The 19,725-nt window shown below is 41.7% G+C and overlaps 1 protein-coding gene across 3 annotated transcripts in view; it reads right to left on the bottom strand.

The window, feature by feature from the left end:
• Positions 1-19,725, bottom strand: part of CFAP74 (cilia and flagella associated protein 74) — an 83,199-nt gene that overhangs the window by 45,344 nt on the left and 18,130 nt on the right. For all 3 annotated transcript variants that reach the window (XM_079986718.1, XM_079986717.1, XM_079986719.1), the window contains exons 11-17: positions 17,977-18,184; positions 16,171-16,365; positions 13,933-14,106; positions 12,242-12,360; positions 9,559-9,625; positions 7,166-7,255; positions 1,590-1,781 (exon numbers count right to left, since the gene is read on the bottom strand). In XM_079986718.1, coding sequence (XP_079842844.1) covers positions 1,590-1,781; positions 7,166-7,255; positions 9,559-9,625; positions 12,242-12,360; positions 13,933-14,106; positions 16,171-16,365; positions 17,977-18,184 — 1,045 coding nt within the window. The remainder of the gene's footprint in view (positions 1-1,589; positions 1,782-7,165; positions 7,256-9,558; positions 9,626-12,241; positions 12,361-13,932; positions 14,107-16,170; positions 16,366-17,976; positions 18,185-19,725) is intronic.

The following is a 19,725-nucleotide window of genomic DNA, read 5'->3' as shown; positions in this document are numbered from 1 at the left end:
TTATGGAAGATATGCAAGCAGGACTTGAGCACAGCAGCACTTTCCCCACTTGCGATTCCCAGAGACAGGCTGCCTCTAACAGAGGGGGGTGGAACACAGTCATCATGATAAGAGATTGAAAAATAGATAAGAGATAAGTTAAGAGATAATATAGACAAGAGATAGATAACAGATAAGCAAGGAAAATGATAATATAAAAGATAAGAGATAAGAATATATAAGAGAGATGAGAGATAAGAGGTATGTAAGCTATATATGATAGAAGATGAGATATAAGAGATAAGAGGCAGTATGTAAAGAGGCAGGCAGGTGGGGACTGGCTGATGAAGACTGAGCTTGGTAGGGCGGCCTCCACAGAGTATATGAAAGGAAATGTCAGTGCTATATAAAACCTTGCCTTTTGTATCATCAGTTCCAGGGCCATTTCCCCTGAAACACTGCACCATATATTGCATAAAACCAGGGTATTTTTTGGAGGGGAGTGGGGAGACAAATACTCTTGAACAACATAATAGCCAGGAAACTCAGGAGGAATATATGGTCAACGAGCAGAAGCAGCCACTGACCTCAGTGTTGCTGCCATACTAGAGTAAAGTAAACTGCCCTAATCTCTGAATGGCACAAATGGGGAACGTAGGAGTCTCAGTTTAGAGAAATTTTTCATTTGTTCCAAAATGAAAGAGAGCTCATAGTGCTCATAATGATCAAGGGGCTTGATGTTTATGGTTGTGGTAACTGCCTGCTCTCTGCTCCATTTAAGTTAGTCATCAAAGCGTTCACTGGCTTATCCCAAAAAAGGTTCCTGGGAAAAACACACACCTTGATTCGATAAAACAGTAACAAACAAGGCATGTGCAGTTTGGGACAGAGAAATTTGTTCATTTCAGTTTCTCATTTTTGCAATTCAGTTCAGCTGCCCCCATTTCCTGAGTTTGCTAATTTTTTTTAAAGTTCGCACAAAGTTTGTATGCATTTGCTACATACAAGCAATTTTTGCAGACCAATTCCCTCAACATAATGTGGTTTTGTACATCATTTTCCATAATATGAGCATTTTTGTGCTTTTTTGTAAACATTTTTTGGTTGGGCGGATGCACCAAAAATTGAAAGCAGTGCAAATTTTCAAGCGATAACTGCATTTCACTTTGATGAATGGTTCAGTAAGTTTGGTATGTTTCTATTAAAATGCAAACAAAATATGTTTCTCCTCTATCCCTATATTCAGTCTGTACCCCACCCCATCCCACAAGAAATCTTTATCAGAATGCTTTCTTTCTTTCCTTAATAGTCTTGCCTGAAAAGCAATCATTAATTTTGCTTTAAGTTTTCATATTTCTAGTAGCAACTTTAGGCTGGGGAGAAATAATATCACTGGGCTAGACTCTTGGATCCTATTAGGAAGCCAATCCAGAGCAAAAGGAATAGAGAAGAAACTCTGAATTGCAAACTCATCAGGAAAGGATTCCTGCTTCCAAGCAGGCTTCTGGGAAATGACAATCAGATCTCTCTGGGAAAGGAGCACCTATCAATGACTAGTTTGAGATATGCCGACCTATGTCGCTTAGAGCTCTCAACTGAGGAAGGCTTACAAAGACTGCTTTGTCGATGGAAGGTGGTGCAGTCACAGTATGTTGCACCATTGCAGTGTGTGTAGTGTCAGCTGCTTTGCGGAGCTGGAATCTTGTTCCCAAGGCGCCACAGTTCGTCAAGGTGATGGTCCGTGAAATTGTCTCTCCCACCACATGAGTGCCAAAGTCAATGAGCTCTTTATCTAGTGCCAGCTGAAAAGAGAGGGAGAGAGGGAGGAAACATAATTACTACTGTCCTAGATAGGCAGTAATGTCAGTTAAATGAACGGCTACCATTTCAAGCACAAGACCTTAAAATCCTTATTGCCGCTTCAAAAGGCAATGTCACAGTGGGATCTTTTCCCCTTGACTGTTGCATGGAAGCTGCAGCAGATTTATAAATCAATGATTTTTATATTATTTTTTTACAAAAAGAAAAATGAAATCAAATTATAAAGAATGTAAATCATTAAAAAAACCCCATCTAAATACTACAGATTGCACTCAGTGTTCATCCTACTCAGAGCCAGGATTAAGGCCCATTAAATTCAGCGAGTCTACTCTGAGAAGGACTTACAAGGATACAACCCAACATCTCTCATATACAATTGGGTTAATACTAAATCTTGATAAAAGCACAAGTCAAAGTTTAATCTCTAAATTAAATCAATGCTTCTACTAGGTACATCAAGTTAGAGGAGGCTTTTCTATGTAAATGAAAAACTCACCGAATCATTTATCAAATATGAATATTAACACTCTATCACCCACTGAGGTTACAGGACCCCTCTAGTATGATGAACCCATCCTGCACTAATTACTTCTACATTCCACAACTGTACATTCATACAAATGTTTCTATCCATTTGGTGAGTATAGGACAGAATGTTACAGCCCCTTCCACGGTACAGTAAAGATAATGCTTTTTTATCAACTTTGTATTTGGACATCAGGTCTGCTACTTGTCCCCAATACTTCTTCCTCTCAGCTGCTGCCTCAGTGATACGCCTTCTGGGATGGGGCATTAACTATATTCATAATTCAGCTATTTTAGTATTTAGGCATGTTTGTTGTGCTGCTCAGTTTTGGCATTTAGTGACAAATAAGAGATCCAGCTAACCAATTTATTAAGCAATTCATTTCCTGCCAATTTGCTGCTAAGTCAGGGGGCACATTTCTAAACTTGGCAATGCTGATTGCCATGGAGAGCCAGCAAGAAGTGATTCTCACCCAAGCGTTGAATACTTGTCATGGTTTATTTGATGGGAAAGAAATTATTTATGAAACATCCCTGATAAGGGAAACACACACACACACACACACACACCACAAAATCCTAAATGCATAAGGAGAGCCCTGCTGGATTAGGACAACCCTTTTCTCACAGTGGCCATTTGCTAACATTGTCCTCCGAGATGGCTGTCTAACTGCAAACTCTTGAATAGTCCTGAGGTCCTTCTGTAGTCAGAAAGTAGCACAGAACACATTTACACTGGAATACACATCAGACTGATCCTATTAACTTGAGGCCTTGGGTGCAGTGATGCACTAACAGGCTTGTCTTTGGGACAGAGGTCAACTCAGCAAAACTAGTAGGAAGGCTCAGAATTGAGGCGTGTTTGCGGAAGGAACAAGCAGCAATGCACTACATAGACTCAGCCTAACCTACCTCACAGGGTTGTTACAGAGATTAAAATGGGGTGGAGTAGAAACATGTGCACCACTTTGAGCTCCTTGCCCCTTTGCTGGTTTCCCACAATTTGCCTTTGAAGAATTAAAATGCTGCTACCTTGCAATGCCTTGATAGCAAGCACATGTCGTGGAACTAATCATGTCCTTGGTTGTACAAGGAGCTTGTTTAAGCATCTATGTTTAATAAGAGCGACTGTCCTTGATGGAACTGTGCATCCGATGCCTAAAAATAATGCGTTGACGTCTTTTCCCCTCGAATAGCTGGCTTGATAAAATTCTCGAAAGGCTCCCAACAATGTATCAGCAATAAATAAATAAACAAAAGGTTCATAAACTTTTATTGCAAGCTGTTGGTTAGATTTCAAGATGCTGTTGTTTTCCACTGCACAGCTAATTTTAGGAACAAATTCTCTGAAGTTGTTGTCTTTGAGCATTATACTCGAGTGCACTTTTAAATGGAACCACCTACATGTGTTTTTGCAGCACTGGCACCTGTAGTCTTAAAAAGAAAAAACACTATAGCAATACGTATTATTTAAAATTTAAAACAGAGAACTTCTGTGTGTTTGGGACCACCCTGTTCTCTGCAGTTTTTCTGAGGCTTTCCTCCAAGTGGTGCTATGCAAAGCAGGTCCCTTTCAGTAATGGCACCAATTGTGTGGAATGACAGGTTTTACAACATACTCCTTTCACTGCCAGGTCAAGAGTGGTTTTCCCTGCTCTGAAGGCTTTAAAGTCAATTCTTTTCAGGCCCTTTTCAAGGAAGACAGCTTGAATGTGAGTGGAGGAAGACTCCAGTCAAATGAAGTCAAACACTGGTCAAGCCAACCTAGTGGCAGTGAAGGCAGAAAAGAAGGCATACTTTGCTGCCTCCATTGCATCCTCGCTGTGCTGTTCAGCAGAGCTTTTCCAGATAGTGCGGGTCCTTTTAAAGTCTGGCCCAAAGGAGGTGACAAAACCAACAGTAGTTTACTGTGACTTGTTTGCTAAGCATTTTGAGGATAAAATCAATTGCATCTGCTTGGACCTTGACTCCACTCTTAAAGCAGATAGTCTAGTCATGTTGGATGAAGTTAAACAATACGGCTTGAGGATGCGGACAAGGTGCTTGGATTGGTCAGAGCAACCACGTGCTCTGGACCATTGCCCCTCTTGGTTGATAAAACTAGCAGGGAAGGGACAGCCAGATGGATGAGGGAGGTGATTAATGCCTTCTAGCAAGAGTGGGTGATACCTGCCTGCTTGAAGGAGGCAGTGGTAAAAGCACTCTTCAGGAAACCCTCCCTGGATTCAGAAAACCTAAGTACCATATTTTTCCGTGTATAAGACTAGGTTTTTTCCCTTTAAAATGTCAAAAATTAGGGGGCGTCTTATACACGGGGCCATCTCCTCCCATTTCCTTAAATCTGAGTCCCCCAAAACAGGGGGCATCTTATACATGGGAGCCTCATACAGACGGAAAAATACGGTAATTACCAGCCAGTTGCCAGTCTCTCCTTCTTGGGCAAGGTTCTTGAGCGGTTAAGTCTGATTAGTGAGGGGTTAATGCCATAGAGTAAGCTGTCCTGCCAGGCCTCTGTCTACCTGAGCTCAGAACCTAAAGAGGTATGAGCTGGTTGCTCCAAGCTCTGACAATATGGCTCTAATAAGCCTCTCTTGAGTCCCTGTACCAATAATTTAAGAACTTTCACCACTGTAACTAAGCCAGGTTTTAATGCCTGTGCAACTTTTTCTTTATGGAAAAAGCACATGAATCTGACCTTTGAAGAGTTCATAAGCAGAACATTTTAAAACGTGTGACCTTTCCCTATGCCTGGATCTTGGCATCGAGGAAATTCTCCTTTTATGCTCCCCCCCCCCCCTTGCCACCAACACTTGCTTCAACAGAGGTGGTGGTGAACTGAGGCCTTCTGAGCTTCTGTCTCCTGTCCACCTCTCCTATGCTCCACCCTCTTTCTTGGAGAACTAGAGACTCTTTTTTTTTAATAAATATTTATTGAGATTTTTTAAATACAAAAATGCAAAAATAATAAACAATATGACATGTATCATAACATATTTTCAAAGCTTCTTTGGACTCCCTCACGTCTCCCGCTCCCACTTGCATCATTGTAAAACTTTTTCCAGCAATTTATCAACTTGTTTACGTTCTTAAATCTCATTCATTTAATTTAATCTAATAATTCTCCAAAAGGTTTATATTTTCCTCAATCTCACTTATCATCCAGATTACGTCTAATTTAGTGGTGCTCAATTATTTATGATCTGGCGTCCTTCTTAACATTCAACCAAATTACAGTGCTTTTGTAAATAAATCCTAAATTTCTTCCAGTCTTCTTCAACCCTCTCCTCTCCCAGGTGAGAACTAGAGACTCTTAAAGAGCCAAACCTATCAGCTGAAAATGGGCACTTCTCTGATACTCCATGGTCTCCCACTTGGAACACTCTCCATACCAACAGACTGGTGTGTGTAGGAGTGCCAAGGCTCCTCTCATTGTAGCTATGGAGACAACAGCTGTTCCCGCTTTGGAGTGCTGCTATGCTGACCTGATTAGAGTTACAAGGCAGCAGCTTACTTAAAGGAAGCTAATAAGGGGAGGGGGGTGGAGCCAGGCATTCTGGAATGCAAGCCTCAGACTTCAGGAAATCACACCAGGAGACAGTGGGCAACTGGTGGGCAGCCCCCGGACAGAGCAGCCCAAGTGTTCCAGTGGCCACTTCATCCCCTCCTGAAGCTCAGCAATGGTGGTGCTCTACAACCCTGTGGTCACCACCAGCTCAGCCACAGCCAGGGCTTGGGACTGGTCTAATTCTTCTTAAGGCCAGATATATCTCCTCCCTACTTAAGTTGGGACGTGGGTGGCGCTGTGGGTTAAACCACAGAGCCTAGGACTTGCCGATCAGAAGGTCGGCAGTTCAAATCCCTGCAACAGGGTGAGCTCCCGTTGCTTGGTCCCAGCTCCTGCCAACCTAGCAGTTCGAAAGCACGTCAAAGTGCAAGTAGATAAATAGGTACCGCTCCGGTGGGAAAGGTAAACGGCATTTCCGTGTGCTGTTCTGGTTCGCCAGAAGCGGCTTAGTCATGCTGGCCACATGACCCGGAAGCTGGATGCTGGCTCCCTCGGTCAGTAAAGCGAGATGAGCGCCGCAACCCCAGAGTCGGCCACGACTGGACCTAATGGTCAGGTGTCCCTTTACCTTTACCTTACTTAAGTTAGATGAAATTTTGAATTCTTGCACCAAGGAAACAACTTGCTCCAATAAAGCTTAACAACATTGAGCCTTTTTAAGACTATGCCCCCACACTACCTTTCCTGGGCTCTGCCCCTCACTTTGTGGATAGCTTTATGTTCTTAGTGGGCCAGCCCTCTGGTTGGAAGATGGGCACCCCTCCTCTGTCCCAAAACCTCTTCCTTGTTGTGCTTCCTGCACCTCAGGACGGGGTCCTGTGAGGGGACATTCAGCTCCTCGGAGGAAGGTGCCAATGAATGAACTGCCTCTGCCAGTCTTTACTCTGGCTCCGCCTACTGTTGGCTGTCTTCTGCCCTAACGGTACCAGTAGCTACCAACCTTTGCTGCAACTGGGTAATGAATTTAAGGTACTTGGAACACCTGTAAAGTGCTATACAGAATATTAAGCGTTGCTTTTACTACTTCAGCATGTTATAACTGTGCACAACAGGCAGGTCACAAGTGACTTGGGTTGCAGTTCCACAGAAAAGTAATCAAAACACATGCAGAAATTGTGTTTACTCTAGAATAAATGGTGTGTGGATTTGCTGCATTAAAAAGGAGAGAATGCAATCAGTTTCCCTCCCTCTACTTGCTAATATACTTACTTTCATTCCTATTTCCTGAAACAGGGCTGTCTCATCCAAAGATTAAAGGATAGGTATTGGACTCACCACACACTTCTTGGTTGAACACTTGAGTGGGATTGAGAAGGAGCCAATCTGAGATAAAAATGTGACTTCTCCTTCAAGATCCTGGTTTATCTAAAAAGGAAACAAAAATTGCTCTTCAGAATCTAGTTCTACCTGTCAGTAAATTAAGCATTGCTTTAGACTACAGTGGTGCCTCGCAAGACGAAAAGAATCCGTTCCGCGATTCTCTTCGTCTAGCGGTTTTTTCGTCTTGCGAAGCAAGCCCATTGACGGCTTAGTGGATTAGCGCTATTAGCGGCTTAGCGGCTTTTAGCGGCTTATCAGCTTAGCGGATCAGCTGATAAGCGGCTTAGCAGCTTAGAAAAAGGGGGGGAAAGGGGAAAAAAGTCGGAAAAACTCGCAAGACATTTCGTCTTGCAAAGCAAGCCCATAGGGAAATTCATTTTGCGAAGCGCCTCCAAAATGGAAAACCCTTTCGTCTAGCGGGGCACCACTGTATTTAAGGAGTTAATAAAAAGTGTGCAACATTTTGCAGGATAACAGCAAGTATTACAGTCTTTCCATATATAGCCCTAGCTCTGGAATTAAGGCAGATTCACCCAGCACTATTACTGTGATATTTTTTTAAAGAAAATCAGTCCTATTTGCATAAGCTTTTAACCATAATTAGTATCAACTGTCCACCAGCACTTCTTATTGGCAACTGTGCTATTTTTTACTTACACACTGTTTAATTGGGCTGTTTTTTAAAATTGCTATTACTTCATACTGTTTTATATCTATTATGCAAGTCAATTTGAAAGCTGAATTAGTGGGTATACAACCATGGTGAAGAACTTCAGGCCTGGAGGCAGAATGTGGTCCTTCAAGCCTCCCTAACTGGCCCTCAAAAGTCTCACCTAGCCACACACCCTTTCCCCGGGCAACACCCCCTCTCTGGCCCTGCTTCATGCCCCCTAGTGCTTTTGCCTGGCTGGTACGTGATTTGCTCCTTGCTTGGTTTTAAATCAAAACACTGAAGGTCAAAATAGACTCACATTTAAACTCTTATCATCCCACAGTAGCCCTGATTGAATCCTTGCTGTTTGCATTACACCAATGGAAACTTTTCCCGCCAATGGAAGTTTTTCTTCTAATGCAAATTGCAGGCATGCCGCCCCTGTCCCACCCAGGTTGGAACATCTGCTTAAACAAAAGGGTTAAAGCCCCCTAACTTCTGTGTGAGGGTTCTAATCCCAAACAAGACTCCTACATCTGCTAATCTGTGTAGTATTGTGGGTACATCCAATAGGTGTGCATGGGAAAGTAGGGCATGTAACATTGTGAATGGACACTGCCACTGCTGGTTGGCTATGGCTGAAAGTCTAGCCACCCCTGCCTTAGGTGTCTATTAAAGCGAACAGGAGGAAGCATTTGCTCTTGTAGACTGTCACCAGCCAGAAAACATTTCAGCAAGTCCATGGTCCCTTTTTAGATGCATTTATGGGAGGGACTGCACTTCAGTGGTACAGGGGCTGCTTTGCATGCAGTAAGTTTCAGGTTCAGTCTCCCCCCCCCATTTTTAAAAATATCACTTTTTATTTGCAAACTAAACAGGAGAAAAAGAAGAAATAATTTTAAAAATAAACTCCATTGCCAGCTGACATTAGTAACAATATTCCATCAATCCTGATTTAAATGTATGGATATAGGTTGCCTGTAAAAGTATCTGAACGAAACAGATGATTACGAACTACACAATCAAATGTAGAATGTTGAGCTCTTCAAATCACTGGTGGGTGTTTCTCCTTCCAACCTTACAGGATTCTCAGAACTGTTGTCCATCTGTTAGTCCCCACTCCACAAGAATATCATTTAAGAGCTTGTGAACATTCACAAATGTCAAGGATTTATCCAAGACAACATTGATGTGAGCAGTAATTTCTGATCAGAACGAAAACTCTGCAGCAATTTCAGTGCTCCATAAGCAACACCCGTCTGAACTGTCTGAATTCCTTCCTATGGAGGTGCTGTGGAGTCCAGTATGCCCCAAACATAAACCTTTGTTGGCTCAATCTCCATTTTAAATCTAAAGAAATGCTGCACACCAATGATAAAGCAACATTCCATTGATTTACCTTGCAGTACCTGGAATCCTGAAGGGCTACAGTCATTCAGAGTGGCCAACACTGGGGCAGAAAAATACTCTGCCCTGGGGGGGAAACAGCTTTCTACACTCCTAATTTTTCCTCAGTTCAAGAAGGAAGCATTTCAAAATGTCAGTTCTCTATGACTGGTACAGTTATAAAACAGAATGATGGAATTTCACGGTTTGCAAAAAGCAGATCAACCTTGTGTGACTCTTCACTTAATCCTTTTGCTATCACGAAATTTGCAAATGCCATTTAATCAGGATGACTGCATGGCACGCCTACCATAGGTTTAAAGGTCACCCCTACTTCGCAAGACATTCCAGAAGACATTGGGCCTGGAGGATCAAAGCTGCAGTGGGAAATGAAAGACAGAATTAGATGACCATTTGAATGAGTTATTTGTGCTGTTCTTGTAACAGCAGCAAGCAAAATATGTGACTAAAATCATTTTAATCAATCAAGGTTTTTTTGAAATGAATCAGCTGTCATTTTCCAAATTAACTGACAGGTCTTTAAAATTCGCATATATTTTGAAAATTACTGAAACTTCAGTACAGAGGCTTTTCCGAGACCTACTTTAATACAATTACTCTTTGAGAGATTATTATTCACTGTTCAAAGGGAACAACAGGTTTAATGGTTTCTTTTACAATCCTTATTAAAATAAAAGAGAAATAGTTTTAAAAATAAGTTAGGGACAGGTGAATCTGTCCATTTCAGTTTCTCATTTTTCCACTCTCAAATTCAGTTCCCCATATTTCAACACCTGTTTGCATTTATTTTTAAAATCTCATTAAAATTATCAGTAAATTTCTCCTAATAAAAACATTTTTTCAAAACAACTTTTCCTAATAGAATGTATTTTGCATGCTATTTTCCCTAATATATACATTTTATGCACACTTTACCCTACACACATCACTGGGCTGAAGAACTACTCTGCAATTTTCAAAAGATGTATGTGTTTTACTTCACATCATGGGTGGTTGTTCTCAAAAAAATCCTAGCTACATTCAGATATATTTCTTATCAGTATCAATCTCATATGGATACCTATCTGGCCATCTGGGAGTCTTATATTAATCTATATGCTTAATTTAAGATTCATGAACAGATGAGATGATCACTGTTATTCACGATGTGAACTGACGGTGGTCTATTATAATATTATTAGTAGTATTCTTGATAGTATTTTTATGTATCATTATTATTATTATTATTTCTCTTCTTCTTCTTTAATTTTATTTCATCTTTTTCTTTTTTTCTTGTTAAATTTAAATAAACAAATAAGCAAACCAAAAGCGGTAAGCCAAGTACAAACCATGGCTACAAATTATGATTTCTTTGGAACAAAACAAACCATAATCCCTGATTCAAGCATAACGCTAAACTAGGGTTCTTTTTTTAGTTTTTCCTGGGGGTTTTTGAGGCAGGGACACAAAGTAGGCAAAACTAGCTTTATACACCATTAACTATGGGTCACATGCAGTGGTGGTATGCAACATACATTGGACTCTTGAATCTATACATTTCAAGTATTTATCATTATTATTGCCCTGAATTTGATATTTGATAATTAACACACCGGTGTAACAGTGCTGTGCACCTTTAGCATAAGAAGAGAGAGTTCTGTCACATGACACATAACCACTGTAACTATTTTTAAGCAAGTGAAGGTAGAGTTTCCTGCTTCCAGGGTGGGTGGGTGGGGGAATAATCCAGCCTGGCAAGCCAATCCCTGATTGGGACTCTTAAAAGGATGACATGAAAGTAAGATGTCAAGTTGCCATTTGATTTACAGCATAATTTCTGAACACTTGGCTAAAACCGGTCACTGTAATAAGCTGCTAATTTACAGCTTTCAACTTGAGATGAGAGTATTAGAGAGCCCGAGTTCAATCCACACAGATCTTTTCTTTCCAAGAGCCACCCTAGCAGCAAATCTGCTGCAGCATGTAATCTTTGTCGAGAAGAGGATGTAGAGTCGAAAATGCTACCCACGTGCTTGCTTAATATGTGCCGACACAGGAATAAAGTTGTGCTTTCACCATATGAATTTGCTAATCAACATTATGTTCTTAAGTATCAGGTACCAAAGGAAATAAGCTTCATGAATGGTACCCTGTAAAACAGGAATTGGCAACATGCACCCCATTGTAGTTGGACTGGAACGCCCATCATTCCTGTTCATTGGTCATGCTGGCTGAAATTGATGGTAGTTATAATCCAACCACTTCTGGAGGGTTGCGGGTTCCGCATCCCTGATTAAAATACTATCCTAAACATGTTTGTTCAGAAGTAAATTCTGGGCTTCTTCCATAGAACAATGCAGGGGGCCCCTGTGTCTCTCCAGGTGTGGCTGGACTCCAACTGCCACCATCCCTGGCCACTGGTCATGCCTGCTGGGAGTTGCAGTTCAGCAACATCTGGGGACCGAAGGTTCCTCACATACAATGACCAGGGACTTGTGGCTCTACAGGTGTTGCTGGACTCTAGCTCCTAGCATATCTGGCCACTGGGCATGCTACTAAGGCTGATGGGAGTTGGGTCCCATAATATCTTGAGGAGGAAGGGCCAAAACTTCTTCCATCTCTGTCACAGGAGATGACAAGGGGAAGCTAGGACCCAGGGAACCCACAGACTGTGAGAATCGTTGACTAACCATATGGTGTTGGCCTATCACTCCTGAATCCCATTAGCCTTGACTATTGGCCATGCTGATGAGAGATGTGGTTCAGCAACACTTGGAGGACCAAAGGTTCCCCACTTCTGCAGTAGTGGAAAATCCTGTTTCTTTACTACCATGGTCATTTGCTGCATTGCTGGCCTTCAGAAAAGTTAGCAGTGGCTGAAGCATCCGACTGGGAAGCTGTAAGGTCTAACAAGTGCCACTGCTCATTTTCTTTTCCACCTCCCCTGCACCCCCAGTCCCAGAAGAAGCAAAAATCCAACCAAATGTACTTACTGAACTGTGAAAAAATCCTTGAGGTGTTCACTGACTCCCACCAGCTTGCAGTAGTTAATGCTATAGAAAGCATTGATCAAAATCATCTTCTTTTTATAGGTTTTACCAATGTCAAAGTCCTGGAAAGAATTAAAACATGTGGTATTCTAACACACTAAGAGATTTTGTGGTGGATAGAAATGTCATTGACTCTGATTGGCTGAGCTGCCCTCATATCACACAAGAGTCAGGGCAATCAAAAGGCTTTCTTGTTGCCATTGGTTGAGTTCTATTGAACTTACTTCTGAGTAGGCATGTATAGGATTGTATTGTTGATTATAAATTGTTCTTTTGATTCCAACAGGGATTAATTTGGCAGTGTACTTTTATTTTTAAAAACAATTGTAATACAAAAGCTAACTAACGAGAGGTAGCATGCACCATCTTAGAAGAAGCATTCCCCTTCTTTCACATACAAGGGAACACCCCTTCTAAGACTGCCTACAATGGTGGCTAACTTGTGGCCCTCCAGGTGCTGTTAGACTCTAACTGCCATCAGCTCTAGCCAGCATAGCCAATGGTCACGGATGATAGAAGTGGTGGTTCAACAATACCTAGAAGGCCATAGGTTCACCATCCTTGTGTTATAGTGCAAACCTGTGAATATTTATTTAAATAAAGTCCCATAGTAATCAATGGTGCTTACTCCCAGGTATGGAATTGCAGCCGTAATTCATAGTTCCATTAAACAGGGTCATTCTGCAATTGATTAATCCATGAAATACATCAATTACAAGCAACCTGATTGGCTAAAAAAGATCAGTTAGGCTCAAGATCTATTTAAAATTTATTTTTAAATACATGAACAGCCATAGGTCAGGGTGGAGGAACCTATGACTTTCCAGGTGTTGTTGGATTGCAATTCCCACCAGCATGGCCAATACGCACGGTTCATGGGATATGTAGTCCAGCAACATCTGGAGAGGCATATGCTCCCTATCTCTGGAATGAACCTAAAAAAGAATGCACAATATGTTTCAATATGTTGTAAGTGTCTTAAATATCTTTGAGTCAATCTGTTGCATACCTTTTAAAATATCAGAGCCTTATGTTTCCCCTTTCTTTAAGTAAGATGCTGTGTGTGTGTGTGTGTGTGTGTGTGTGTGTGTGTGTGTATAGACATTGCTCCACACAAATAAAGAAATATGCATGCAGCATGGAAAGCTATTCCTATGTGATATTGATTAATCAACTAAGATTTTTTAGATGAATGGATGAAGAATTGGAGAGTAAGTACAGTCTAGTTGTTGCAGTGCTGGACTAAATCCCCCACTCAACCATGATGTTCATTGCTTGACCATGAGTCAGTGTCTCACTTTCTCTTCCCCTGCCTTCAGTCTCACCTACCTCAAAGGGTTGTTGCAGGGATAAAATGGACCGTGTACACTGCTCTGAGATCAATGGAGGAAGGGTGGGATGGAAACATAATCATCATCATTTTATGAAACTTGAACTTTGCCAGAGTAGGAAATCCTGTTTTGTGCATATTGCAACAGTATGTATTAAAGCCACCAGAAGTCAATGGGCAATTTCTATTCTTTCCAGAGCTGAAAACTCAAAGTTGTTTATTTTTTTAAAACACACACACACACACACAAAAACCACCCCAGGCCCTGATCTCTCCCCCACCCCCACGGAAACCCCATACTAACCTTAAAGTGAATGAGGCTTGGCTTGCTATAGAAAGGACACCCCCTAAATTCAAGTCCACAGACTTTATGTTTGCGAATAATTCCACTATGCAGCTTCTCCAAGTTTTGAGAAAATATCTCCTTTTCCAGTTTAGATGCACCAACAGGTTTGGAGTCTAAACCGACATCTGGCATCTGAACAGTGTGAAACCATAGCGGAGAGGAGATATATGATTAGGTTATTTAAAAAATGGAAATATCCCCCCCCCCCCTTTTTTTTTTGCTAAGTCTATTCATTATTTGCAGGGCTTTAGTTAACAGTTGCAGAGAGGCCCACAGCACTGGGAAGAGAAGGTTAAACTCATTCCCTAAAATTGCTAATTGTCCCATTGGGTGAAACATACAGGAGCCCAGCCTCTCGCCCACTCCAGCTTCCATGATTCCAATACCATGATTGTGAACTGAGAAAATGATGTGGAAAGCATTAGGAATTCAAATTGTGAGAAGAATTTCTGTCATTATTATTAATATTAATTAAATGTGACAAATCTTCCTGGCTCATCTTCTGGATCACATAATGGCCTTGTTTTCACACCGGAGTACAGCATAGAAACAAAACTACAATCCCTGGTTCAGACATACCACTAGGGGCAGAATTCAACAGTGTACCCTTCTGATTGATCCATCAATGAAACCATGAAGAGGAACAATTCCCCTCCTCCCCTGTAGCCTTTTTGGGGTTGCTACAACCCCTCCATCATGGAGGCGGGCAAAGGGGGGATCCCTGTTGCACAAGCAAAAGCAGTTGCATGAGCTTCTGCTGATAGTACTCATTAGCTAAATACCGTCCTAAGTCAGGGATTGTGATATGTTCCATCCATACACTACTGAGGAGACACATTTTCAAAAGGCCCTATCATTGTAAACCACTATAAACTATGGTTTGCCACAATGTGCAAACTGGGCCAGAGTTTGGCCCACAGTTGTCTCCCAAAAGCCACTGGAGAACAGAACACAAAGGTTCTTGGTAACAGAGTGAAACAGAGGTTTCCACTTTGTGAATGTACATTATTCATTTGTCTTCCAAGCCTTTAACACTGCTGCAGTGCTCTAAAGAGTCACTCTGTTGTTTCAAGCGCAGGGTGAAAAGGGATTTCTTTTTTCCACATGAAATCATCTCCATCACCAACTCAACAGAATGTCATGTTCAGTCGAAACAGTCAAACAAGCCAGCAAACATGAAGTGATATGTGTCTTCACAAATCTCTGAGGCAAGACTAAGCCAGAAATCTCGCCCCCCCTCCCCCCCCAGTTAGGAGAAGAAACGCTTTTGAAAATAGTCCCAGACTTCAGCTCCTTTAAAATAGAGCATCCTAACAAGAGTTTTGGCAAACCAAACGTTTCTCCAAGAACTGAGGTGAGGGGGAGCCAGTTTGAAAATGGCATGAGAGAAGCATCAATCACATAATATTAGGAAGCTGAAAACCATTGATATACTGGTCCTTTGGGATTGCCAGCTTCACAGAGATGTAAGGAGACACAATTTCTGTCCTGCTCCATTCAATTAAACTATGGTTTAATGCAACCTGCAAATGGGTCATATCCACACCATACGCTTTAAAAGGCTATCTAATCTCTACTTCCTGAAGCAATAAGCAAACTGAAACACAATCATTCTTTGAGATTCACAGTTCTCTGAATTTTGCAATGCAGTTCTCCAGCAAAGTAATAAGCAGGAAAATGCTTATACTAGGATAAATTGTGCATACAAAATAACATACAAAAATGCATTATATTAGGGAAAATTGTTTTGCAAAAATCAGTACATTAGGCAAAATTGAGGTGTGGGTTATAGCCAATGCCAGTCCTACTTAGAGTAGACCTATTAAAGTTTAGACACAGCTGATTAAAGTTTGCTAATTTCAATGAGTTTACTCTGAGTAGAACTTAGTTAGGGAAATGCACACAAAAATGCTGATAAATTCTTACAAAAACTTTAAAAAATGCAAACTGATATGGAAATGTGGAGAACTGAAAGTAAAAATGCGAAACTGAGAGAAACCAAAATGGACAAATTCTCCCATCTCTAGCAGTGGGTGGGGTCTCTCACAACAACAGGGTAAGACTCTTCAAGGACTGGCACCCACACCCACCCACATCAAAGGAGTAGCCTATCTTAGCAGAACCTCTTCTGCTGAAGGAGATCTAGTATGGTCCTACCAAATAAATAAACAAAAAAGGAAGTAAAGCATGATGAACCTGGGGCACGCTGCACTCTTGGTTCCAAATTCCCGTAAACTCTGGCTTTGCTAGTGTCTCATCCCGGGTGTTCCCATCTTCTTCCTCCTCCTCCTCCTCTCGGTATTTGGTTTCTGCAATCATCTCTTGAGATGTTCCCATAAGTAAGTTTCTGTCATCAAGTGAGACGCAAGGTGAAGGGGAACGCCAATGTTTCTATTGCAAGTAAAAAACACGAGTGACTGCCTGGCTACCCTGGTGAAACAGACTAAACCACCTTGAAACTTTTACTGATTAAAATTACATAGGGGGAAAATGCTGGAGATATATTTTATTTTTTACGTTGACAAATGATCTAGAAGTCTTGACAATATTACAAAACAACATATCATGCATTTCAAAGCAAGAGCAGCCCAGGAGTCTGGCTTTCCACAGTGACCAATTAGAAGCTTCCAGGAAACTCAGACTATGGGCACTAAGGCAATAGCACCCCTGCATCAAATTGCATTTGGTGAAATAGTATCACCAAACCAGGAAGTTCTCCTTAGCTATTAATTCCAATAGCCAGCCATTTATACACCTTTTATTAACTTGTCTAATTTGACTATGGTTGCCATGCGTTCAGAATTTCTTGGACATAGCCAGAATAATGCAGTCAGAAGCAGTGTCCAGAGGAAATCGCTGAACTGTCCAGGAAAATCCAGACGTATTGCAACCAAAGCCGGTAGTCTTGATTTTGGCGTGTTTTATTAAAAATTGCTCAAAAACTTCATTTTTTAAAATAGATTTTGCAAATAAAGCTCAACCAACAACTTTGGGCTGGGAGAGATTCTGCTTGAAATCCTGGAGTGCTGCTTCCAGTCAGTTGTAGACAATACTAAGTTAGGCAGACCAATGAGTCTGACTTGATAAAGCAGCACTGCTTTGTGTTCCTAATCACACTGTTAACATCACATGTAGTTAGGTGCCAAGACCCAGGCTAGATTATGCATTCCCTAGGGTTTGTTTTTCTTCTAGAAATAGTGAGTGGTGGGAGGGATCTTGGATCGGGATTGTGGTGTATAAGAAGGAGGGTGATCCTTCCCCCTCCTCCTATCATTTATCTCCAAAGGTGTCATTGCAACAAATAGAAATTTAAGGGGCAAACAGTAGTTCTGAAGAGTTGATTTTTAGGGTGGAAACAGTGGAGGTACATAGTGGAGGACATAGCTGCTGTTTCTAGAATTAAAACAGATCCTGCATTCTTTATAATCTGGAGCTAAACTAGTGGCCATCAGCAACACACCTTACGTCAGTGAATTCCTACATGGATTCTTATTTATTAATTAACTTTCTATTGAGCCCTTCCTCCCAAAGGAGCCCAAGGTGGCAATAACACTGAACCAGGAGCCCTACAGGTCTGGTACTATTTACCGACGCCTATCCCGACAAAGGACGGAACTCCAGGCATTTCAAGCTAGGACAGCCATACCACTGATTATCAGCCCTTAAAGACAGAAGTGGGAAACCTTAGGCTGGTGTGGGGAGTGAATGCCGCCCTCCAGGTTTGTCTGTCTGACCCTCAGAACTCTCTACAGACTACAGCCCTCATTGGCCCTTGTTGAGCACCTCAAATGTTTGCCTGGCTGAAAGGAGGATAAAAAAGTGATTTTTTTCTGTAGAAACTGAATTAATGTATAAAGGTAAAAAAATGCATTTGTTGCTCCACCCCCTTTTACCTCTAGCCCTGCCCACCACTGGCATCTGGCCCTCGGAAAGTGAATGTGGCCCTTGCGCTGAAAAAACTTCCCCACCTTAGTTTCAAAGGCTAGCTGCACTTCTGTTTACCTGTGGAACAATGGGCACTGCATCATCACATGCTTTCTTGATGTACTGCCATGTTTTCATGCGCCATTTTACAGCGTCAGAAAGCTTATCCTGGCTCTTCAGGGTCTGTGGGCACGACTGCTTCTTCACTTTCTCCATCTGAGCATCTTCTTTCAAAATCTGACTGACAATCTCAATTTTTCTTGCTTTCTGCTGTTCCACAAATTCCCTGTATTGAAAACAAAGATGCGCAAACTAAGAGCCCTAATGAACAGTCAGATGGCTTCATCTTCACCTAAACAGCTGGAATGTTATTATAATTTGAAAAAAAGAATATATAATAGAAAAAAGCATTCTCTTTGCATAGGCAAGGTATTCCCTTTCAAGGCTTTTGTATAGTTTGTGCCAGCTAAGTAAACCTGTGTTATCTAGTACCTGTTAGCTACAGTGGTGCCTCGCAAGACGAAAAAGAATCCGTTCCACGAGTCTCTTCGTCTTGCGGTTTTTTCGTCTTGCGAAGCAACCCTATTAGCGGCTTAGCGGCTTAGCGCTATTAGCGGCTTAGCGGCTATTAGCGGCAAAGCGGCAAAGCGGCTTAGAAAAAGGGGGGGGAGTGAAAAAAATCACAAGACTCGCAAGACGTTTTCGTCTTGTGAAACAAGCCCATAGAGAAATTCGTCTTGCGAAGCGCCTCGAAAAATGGAAAACGCTTTCGTCTAGCGGGTTTTTCGTCTTGCAAGGCATTCGTCTTGCGGGGCACCACTGTACTAGAATTTGTGTCAATGCCCCACCTGCTCAAAAACTATTCTGCAGTTTGCATCTAGCCAGTGAAAGAGACAGAAGCTCCAGATGGTTAGCAAGAAGGTGTCAGGGAAGTCTTCAAGGATTTGCTACTGGGGTGGCTTGTGGGTGGAAGAAGCAGTAGCTTTACATCTGGCTACCTGCCTGCTCCCACTTTAGAGTCTCTATGCTGCTGTAGGAGCATTGATTATATGCCTCTACTTAGTTATGATGTTAAAAAATACACTTAGAGGAAAAAAGTTGTGTGTATATCACTTATGCAAAGTTTCCCCATAAAAATAAGCATTTCTAATTTAGAAGATATATTAGACTTAATCCAGGAGAAGGTTAAAAACATAACGGATGGCCATCTGTCATGGATGCTTTAGCTGAGATTCCTGCATTGTGGGGGTTGGTCTAGATGAACCTCAGGGTCCCTTTCAAATCAACAATTTTCTGTTTCTATGATAAGAAAAGCCTGTTGGATCAGACCAAAGGCCCATCTGATCCAACATCCTGTTCCCACAGTGGCCAACCAGATGACGTTGGGTAACCTGCAAGCAGGATTCAAGGACAAGACCACTTTCCTCTCCTGTGGTTTACAGCAACCACTTATCAGAATAATCACTGCCTCCAGCTGTATCACGGCTAGTAGGTATTGATAGTCCTATCCTATGAATGTGTCTAATCCTCTTTTCAAGCCATCCAACTTGTCCTGCGCAGGGCAAGACCCAATGAAATTATCAGGAGCCATGCAAGAACATTAAATGAGCTCTTTGCTTCAATGGGACTCATGCAAAATGACTTTTTAGAGCTTGAGGGAGCACTGTAGAGCAGGGGTCAGCAAACTTTTCCAGCAGGGGCTGGTCCACTGTCCCTCAGACCTTATAGGGAGCTGGACTATATATTTTTTTGGGGGGGGGTGTGAATGAATTCCTATGCCCCACAAATAACGCAGAGTTGCATTTTAAATAAAAGGATACATTCTAC

Source organism: Podarcis cretensis, assembly GCF_951804945.1.
Source record: "Podarcis cretensis genome assembly, chromosome: 8".
NCBI classification, from domain to species: Eukaryota; Metazoa; Chordata; class Lepidosauria; order Squamata; family Lacertidae; genus Podarcis; species Podarcis cretensis.
This window is presented reverse-complemented; position numbering and strand designations above follow the sequence as displayed.